At 42.8% G+C, this 7,500-nt stretch overlaps 1 protein-coding gene across 1 annotated transcript in view; it reads right to left on the bottom strand.

The window, feature by feature from the left end:
- Positions 1-7,500, bottom strand: part of LOC121876850 — a 242,024-nt gene that overhangs the window by 212,799 nt on the left and 21,725 nt on the right. The window contains exons 2-3 of the mRNA XM_042382317.1: positions 7,302-7,411; positions 5,124-6,027 (exon numbers count right to left, since the gene is read on the bottom strand). Coding sequence (XP_042238251.1) covers positions 5,124-5,642 — 519 coding nt within the window. The 5' untranslated portion in view covers positions 5,643-6,027; positions 7,302-7,411. The remainder of the gene's footprint in view (positions 1-5,123; positions 6,028-7,301; positions 7,412-7,500) is intronic.

Below are 7,500 nucleotides of genomic sequence, written 5' to 3'. Positions count from 1 at the left end.
TTAAGTTAGGTTAGGTAACAAACTATTTAGGTTACGTAACAAACTATTTAGGTTAAGTTAGGTTAGGGAACAAACTATTTAAGTTAGGTTAGGTAACAAACTATTTAGGTTACGTAACAAACTATTTAGGTTAAGTTAGGTTAGGGAACAAACTATTTAAGTTAGGTTAGGTAACAAACTATTTAGGTTACGTAACAAACTATTTAGGTTAAGTTAGGTTAGGTTAGGGAACAAACAACTTAGGTTAAGTTACAAATAATAAACAATTTAGACGAGGTAAAGTTACAAACTTTTATTATTAATTAAAGTTTAAGACAGAATGTACACCCGGCTCACTGTGCGTGTCTCAGTAATTCAAGTCGGCGCAACGTGTGTGTGTGTGTGTGTGTGTGTGTGTGCGTGCGTGTGTGCGTGTGTGAGAGACAGAGAGAGAGAGAAAGTGAGTGAGTGTGTATCAGAGAGTGTGTGACGCAACGCACTTAAAACATTCCGTGAAGAAAGAGCTGCATGAAATTCGTGTCATTAATTTTTTGTCCGGTTTAACCCAGTTGTAATAAGTACTGATAAGGCCATAAATAAATAAATAAATAAATAAATAAATAAATAAATAAATAAATAAATAAATAAATAAATAAATAAATAAATAAATAAATATATATATATATATATATATATATATATATATATATATATATATATATATATATATATATATATATATATATATATATATATATATATTTATTTATTTCATTAGATCCACAATGAAAACGTGGATAAGATAAATCTTGATAAAATCACACGGGAAAAGGGATACAACGGAGCACCTTAGCTTTCGTCTTTATTCAAGACATCTTCAGAGGCAACTCAGTTGCTGGTGACGCATACGTTAGTTTGGGGAGAATAAAGACGTTGTAGATAGTCCTCAGCTCTGGCGTGGGTGTCCCAAGTGACTTAAGTCGTCGTAGCATGTAGAGACGGTACGAGGCTGCCTTGACTGTGTTATTTACATGGGCCTTCCAGTCAAGTTTGTTGTCTATAGTTACACCCAGGAGTTTGGCAGACTGCACCAGCTGGAGAGGATGGGCACCCACTGTGACTGCTGGGGCTTGCACTGGAGTGGTGGCGGTATTGATGTGCATGACTACGGTTTTGGTGTGGTTGATGGTGACCTTGTTCTCCGTAGTTCATGCCTGTAGCCTGTCCAGGGTGCCTTGTAGTGATGAGTAATCTGGTGCGGTGTTGTCCACTGAAACCCCTACAATGCAGTCATCCACATACTTCCACCTGTGAGGAGTGTCGGATAGAGTGTCGTTGATGAGGATGAGGAAGCACAGTGGTCCCATCTTGGTCCCCTGGGGAACACCGCAGGTGAGGTGTTGGAATGTAGAGACCAAAGCTCTGATACCTCACTGCCTGGCGACGTCCACTCAAGAAATCAGTGAGCCATGAGACCAGGTTGGTGGGCAGCCCTAGTGCAATAGCCTTGTTGATAACAGTGTAGTGATCAACAAGGTCAAAGGCCTTCCTGCAGTTCACAAGGGCAACGGATAGTGATGTCTTACGTTTCTGCAAGCTTTTGTGCAGAAAATCCAGAAAACTCACCAAGCAGTGTGATGTAGAGGAGGTGCTCATATTGCCAAATTGCTGTGGATCAATTGACTGATAGATACTGGCAAATGCCCACTCAAAAACAAAGTCCTCACAAAGTAGACTGGGTATGGGGGTAATGGCAACTGGCTTGAGGTCGTTAGGGGACTGTGGGGTGGTGACCTTGGGGAAGGGGGTGACAAATGCGGTTTTCCACTCATTAGGGCATTTGCTTTGTCTGAGGGATGCATAAATAATAGAACAGAGGGGGTGGCAAGTTCGACTGCAAACTCCTTGTATATTTTGATTGGGAGGTCAATTAAGGTCGTGGAGCGTTTGGATTTAAATTTCAGGAGTTTGTTGGCGATTTCATATGGTTGAACACTGGGAGGGGGGGAGGGGGAAGGTAAGTAAGCTGGGAGGAGAGTGAGGTCAAGACTGGGTAAGGTATGTGTGTGTGTATATGTATATATATATATATATATATATATATATATATATATATATATATATATATATATATATATATATATATATATATATATATATATATATATATATATATACTCTCTCGAATGGGTTAAGCTATCATCTTAAAAAGGGTTTAACCATCGTCCTCATAAGGTTAAACCACCATCCTCATAGGGTTAAGAGATCATCTTCAAGGAGTTAAACCATCTTCCTCAAAAGGGTTAAATCATCATCCTCAGAGTTAAGCCATCATCCTCAAAGGGTTAAACCATCATCCAAGAAGGGCTTAAACCATCATCCAATAAGGGATAAACCATCATTCACAAAGGCTTAAGCCATCATCCTCAAGAGGGTTAAGCCATCATCCTCAAAAGGGTTAAACCACCATCCCTAAAACGGCTAAACCATCATCCAAAAAGGGTTAAACCATCATCCTCAAAAAGGTTAAACTATCATCCTTAAAAAGGTTAAACTGTCATCCTTAAAAGGTTAAACTATCATCCAAAAAGGGCTAAACCATCAACCACAGAGTTAAACCATCAACCACAGAGTTAAACCATCACCTTCAAAGAGTTAAAACATAAACACCCACAACTAGGGGTACTTGTAAGCCCGGGCCTACGGCCTAGAAAACAGTGCGTTAATGTTCGAAATAAGGCAAACAGAGTATTGGGTTTTATATCTAGAAGTGTAAGTAATAAGAGTGCAGAGGTCTTATTGCACTATATCTTGCGCTAGTCAGGCCGCACCTCGATTATGCGGTTCAGTTCTGGTGCCCTTATTATAGAATGGATACAAATTCACTAGAGTCGGTGCAGCGAAGAATGACAAAAATGATTCCGGGACTTAGAAACCTTCCATATCAGGATAGGTTAAAGAAACTTAACTTGCATTCCCTAGAAAGACGAAGAGTGCGGGGAGATATGATAGAAGTATTTAAGTGGGTGAAAGGAATCAATAAAGGGGATATAGATAAAGTTCTTATAATATCAGAGCAGGATAGGACTCGGAGCAACGGATTCAAGTTGGATAAGTTTAGGTTTAGGAGGAAGATGGGAAGAAACTGGTTCACAAATAGGGTGGTGGACGAGTGGAACAAGCTTAGCAACTTTGTAGTAAGTGCGGGAACTCTGGAAAGTTTCAAAAGGAGGCAAGATAGATTCATGGATGATAGAGAGTGGTAGTAACTCTCGACAGGAGCTGTCATGCACAGGTCAACCGGCCTATTGCAGATTCCTTATTTTCTTATGTTCATCAATCTATCATGCCTGACATCTCGATACTCCCAATCTTCTTTCAGTCGTTTCTCAAAGATCAACACTTCCCCTCCCCTCTTCTCCCCACTCCCCATCTAGACCTCTACCCCCTCCCCGACCTCCACCTCCTCCCAGACCTCCGCAGCTCAGGCGTGATAAGTAACATGATAGACAAGACCTCACCTAACCACGCTAGCGCTACAGGTTCCACAGCAGACGGCCAGGCCAGACTGTGGTGAGTTATGACGTCACATTGAAGAGTTCCTTTCAGAGGTGACACCACTCTATTTTGGGAGGCTGTGTGTGTGTGTGTGTGTGTGTGTGTGTGTGTGTGTGTGTGTGTGTGTGTGTGTGTGTGTGTGTGTGTATTTTTTTTAAGTAATCTTTTCAGAACTCCTCACGCAAAGGTTATCTTGAGGAATATTGATGGATGTTTAAATATTTTTATTGCTAATTGTCGTTTACCTTAAGATTAGACATCCCAGCTTATTTCACCTGAAGATGAACCACCCTAACGCTATCTGGTTGGGTTGGGTTGGGTTGGGTTGGGTTGGGTTGGGTTGAGTTGGGTTGGGTTGGGTTGGGTTGGGTTGGGTTGGGTTGGGTTAGGTGAAGGTAGGGTAGGATGGTTAATCCTCATGTGAAAAAAACTGAGGTGTGGCTAATTTTCAAATGACCCCCCTCGCAAAAAAAAGGTTTAGTCTATTTCCCATTGTTTGTAAACTTGAACTCACTAATGTTGAACCAATGTGAACTTATATGAGGATTCTACTAAAAAAAAATATCAATATATCGGTATTTTTATAGTAGTTCACACAACATTCCTACTCCTAATCTTTTATCACATTCGAAAAAGAAGTCTAATTTTAAGATAATTGGTCACGAGTAAAATGATCAAAGGTCTGTTTCATAATGTTTCCCCAACATTGTCTACCCCGTGATATACTACAATAGTCTCCCTGTGCATCCATGCTCTCTCTACAGTCAGAGAAAACGAAACTTAATCTCTCCTGCTTTGGGTAACTATGGTATTTTCCCGAGCTTTATAGTTGACGGATACATCGTTCATTTTATTTTACCATGATATCTGAGCGCCCCATTGCATTGTTTACACAATAAACCGAGGATAACATTGGTTCATTTACCTTAATGATCTTAGAATGTCATTTTAGTTAACTTAGGTAAGGTGAGGTAAAGTTAGGCTGGTTGATTTTGCCTGTATTAATAGAAGTGCAAGACACCTCCGCCATTATGAAGGAGATGGGTTAAGATACTGGACTGAACCCACAATAAATTTCCAACACAAGTCTGGAAGTGTTGTAAACCTCGGGGCACAGTGTAATTAATAAATGCTGAGTCATAGTGGTAAACTTACCTTGAGGTGAACTGCCGGGTGATGACACAGCGAGGACAACCTGCCAGGTACAGTGTCCTCCAGGTAACTACTATACCCGGAGGACACAACACCCGCCAGGTACAGTGTCCTCCAGGTAACTACTACACCCGGAGGACACAACACCCGCCAGGTACAGTGTCCTCCAGGTAACTACTACACCCGGAGGACACAACACCCACCAGGTACAGTGTCCTCCAGGTAACTACTACACCCGGAGGACACAACACCCACCAGGTACAGTGTCCTCCAGGAGAAGATAAATAATCAATGTAAACATTAACCTGTCCACCCCGTCATCACACCTGGGGGGGTGTCTGCTTTACTCACCCTGAGATGAGTAAGTGTGGATGCGTTAACCCCAGGGGAGAGTGGCGGGGCAGGCAGAGGAACACAAGAGCGGTGGTACTCACGGAGGAAGTTTCAAGAAGGTCGAGGTTCGAGTGGAGAGTGAAGTCCAGTGTAGGTCTAGGAGGAGTATCCGGCAGGGGCAAGTTCTCCGGTATGGGGGCGACAGTGGGCGCCTCACTGGCCGAGGGCAGGCGGGGGCGGCGGATGGGACTCATATAGTCACAAGTGTGGGTGGGAGGGCTGCCACTCAGGGTAGGACTCATCCCCAGCAAAGGTAGAGATGTACCATTCAGCGGTCCCGACCCCAGGGGACTGCCCACTACCATGCCGGCGAAGATGCTGTTACTCCTGCTGGTGGGGCAGCCCCCTAGCATGTCCCCACCACCTGGCTTGGTGAAGAAACTGACGGAGTGCCTCGGGATAGGCTGGCCGGAAGAAGCTATATGCAGCCGAGGAGGAGAAGCTGACCTCTGGCGGCGGAAGCGTGGAGGCCTAGGGTGGACCTCACTGTAGGCCCGGCGTCGAGGGACAGGCACCATGAGGTCGTCCCCCCCCTGCGTACTCTCCAGCATGACGATCATTCAGCACACCTCACCGAGACACGACGACTAACTCACTGACTCACTTAACGGCTCCCCAAGTGTTCATGTTAAGTGGTGTGTTATCTCTGGCCAAGTGACCCAATATGGGGAGGAATGAATGCAGGTAGAGTTCACTTACCACAAACACACACCTTGGTATCTCTCATTATCTCACACAAACACTAACTAATATATTCAATACGATCCAAAACGTTTCGTCCCTTTGCTAACGTTTTCACACTAACGTTGTCACTTTTTAACCGACGTTGTTACCACCTTGCACTGACGTCATCATTTTCTATCCACGTTTCTACAGTATTTCACCAACTTTATCTTTTTTCTTCACTTCCTTTAGCTTATCTGTTCACCTTCTGGTCCCGTTGATCTGAGTTAAGAGAAGACGGTCATTACAATTTGGGATGTGAAGATAATATTTTTGGCTTTAGATGTTGAGTATTTTATTTTAGTCACCCTTGTCTCTACTCTACACTCGCCTTAAAACATAAACAAGTGAGAGACAAATAAGCAATGTCTCTCCAGCTTTCATAACTTTCCTCTGTCTGTCTGTCTGTCTATCTCCCTCTCGTTTATGCCTGTCTGTCTGTAGTAACTCTCGACAGGAGCTCCCATGCACAGGCCAACCGGCCTATTGCAGACTCTATGCCCGTGTATCTCTCTCTGTCCCTCTATGCCTCTGTCTGCCTGTCTCTGTGTGTCTGCCTCTTTGTCTCTCTGTGTCTGTCTGTCTCTTACCTAACCGTATTTTACACAAAGCACACTATCGCAGAACCTACCTGGAGGGGGGGGGGGGGGAGGTTACTGGCTGTAAATACCAAATTGTAAACAAAGGGAAAGAACTAGGTCTAAATATCAGAGGGAAGGGGATTTTAGCTGTAAAATGATTGTAAACAGAGAAGTGGGGATTTTAGCTGTAAATATGATCCTGTACACACACAACACCACTCTCACTTAACATATACTAACTAATGTTTATTATTGGTGATGACGTCAGACTTATGAGTGTAAACACTCATTCATTTACCGTCACTAAAAACACTCGGGGTTAATTCGGGCTTGTTAGTGGCCCCAATAAATGCACCAGTGGCGCCAGTAACGTACAAATGGTGCTACTATAATGTACACTTGGCGCCACTAAACGTACACTGGTGTTACTATAATGTACACTTGGTGCTACTATAATGTACACTTGGTGTTACTATAATGTACACTGGGCGCCACTAAACATACACTGATGCTACTATAATGTACACTTGGCGCCACTAAACGTACACTTGGCACCACTAAATATACACTTGGCGCCATTAAACGTACACTTGGTGACACTAAACGTACACCAGCACCATTAAACGTACACTTGACGCCACTAAACGTACACCAGCACCATTAAACGTACACCAGCCCCCTTAAATGTACACTTGGCACCGCTGAACGTACACTGATGCTACTAGAATGTACACTTGGCGCCACTAAACGTACACTTGGCACCACTAAATGTACACTTGGCGCCACTAAACGTACACCAGCACCAATAATATATATATATATATATATATATATATATATATATATATATATATATATATATATATATATATATATATATAAATAAATAAATAAATAAATAAATTCACGACTCACATAGACTACCACACCCCGATAAGCCTCTACAACAGCGAGGTAGATGTGGAGATGGTCGTGATGGTGTGGAGGGCGGTCGTGGCGGTGTGGATGTTCGTAGCTTCCTACTCCTGTAACAAAGAGATAACGTACTGTGAAATAATTCTTTATAGTAGTAACGCAGAAAATAGCATAGTAACAGACAACAGTAATAACGCCC

Source organism: Homarus americanus, unplaced genomic scaffold (assembly GCF_018991925.1).
Source record: "Homarus americanus isolate GMGI-L3 unplaced genomic scaffold, GMGI_Hamer_2.0 scaffold50281, whole genome shotgun sequence".
Taxonomy (NCBI): Eukaryota; Metazoa; Arthropoda; class Malacostraca; order Decapoda; family Nephropidae; genus Homarus; species Homarus americanus.
The sequence above is the reverse complement of the archived record's forward strand: the minus strand, read 5'-3'. Positions and strand labels throughout refer to the sequence as shown.